At 32.6% G+C, this 803-nt stretch overlaps 1 protein-coding gene across 6 annotated transcripts in view; it reads left to right on the top strand.

Annotated features, from left to right (window-relative positions):
- Window positions 1–803, top strand: part of Acaca (acetyl-CoA carboxylase alpha) — a 282,227-nt gene that overhangs the window by 116,892 nt on the left and 164,532 nt on the right. For all 6 annotated transcript variants that reach the window (XM_026780511.1, XM_026780510.1, XM_026780514.1 and 3 more), the window contains one exon: window positions 472–622. In XM_026780511.1, the coding sequence (XP_026636312.1) occupies window positions 472–622 (151 nt within the window). The remainder of the gene's footprint in view (window positions 1–471; window positions 623–803) is intronic.

Here is an 803-nt window from a genome sequence, read left to right as displayed (position 1 = left end):
TTTTTCTTTCTTTTTTTGTAGGGAAATCTTGTCAAAGTTTCCTAACCTATTGCCTTTAAGTTTATTTTGTTGCATGGAAATAATATATAAAGTAAGGATAATATATAAATTAAGATGTAAGGATGTGGAAAACTAGTGCCCTAGTTTTAAATAGTCAGCAGTAAATGACTAGAGTGATAAAAATCTAGAAGTGAAAGCTGAGATTGGTTCTGTCTGTATTCTTTGTGAGGAAATGGTTTCTACTTGCTCATGCTTTTTGGTAATATTTGTCAATACTCCTTTATACTGACTTCTTGGAAGCTCTCCTATTTAGAGTACATGAAAATGAGCTGGCTTACAGCTACATCTTCATGTTCTTGAAACTCTCTGTCTTCCTGCTAACCTCCAAATGAATGGAACAATTCTTTCAAATGATTGGTAAACACTAAAATATTTGTTGCTGTAATAATTTTTTTCTTTTGCTTCCCCTAGAAATATGGTGGTGGCATTGAAGGAGCTGTCTATTCGGGGTGACTTTCGAACTACAGTTGAGTACCTTATTAAACTACTGGAGACAGAAAGCTTTCAGTTGAATAGAATTGACACTGGCTGGCTGGACAGACTGATTGCAGAAAAAGTGCAGGTGTGTATTCTCCTCTTGAACACATAGCTTTGGGGATTGTTTGTCTGTTTTTGAGTTATTCTTTCATTTGTTCAGTGAAAATTTCATAGAGAGTAGAAGGAAAATTATTTTTTAAAGTTTTTTGAAATTCTAAAGGTAAATGTAGGGATTTTTTTTGTTTTTCTTTTAAAAAAATTTATAT

Source organism: Microtus ochrogaster, chromosome 7 (assembly GCF_000317375.1).
Source record: "Microtus ochrogaster isolate Prairie Vole_2 chromosome 7, MicOch1.0, whole genome shotgun sequence".
NCBI lineage: Eukaryota > Metazoa > Chordata > Mammalia > Rodentia > Cricetidae > Microtus > Microtus ochrogaster.
Note: the sequence above shows the minus strand (reverse complement) of the source record. Positions and strands in the feature narration are given on the sequence as shown.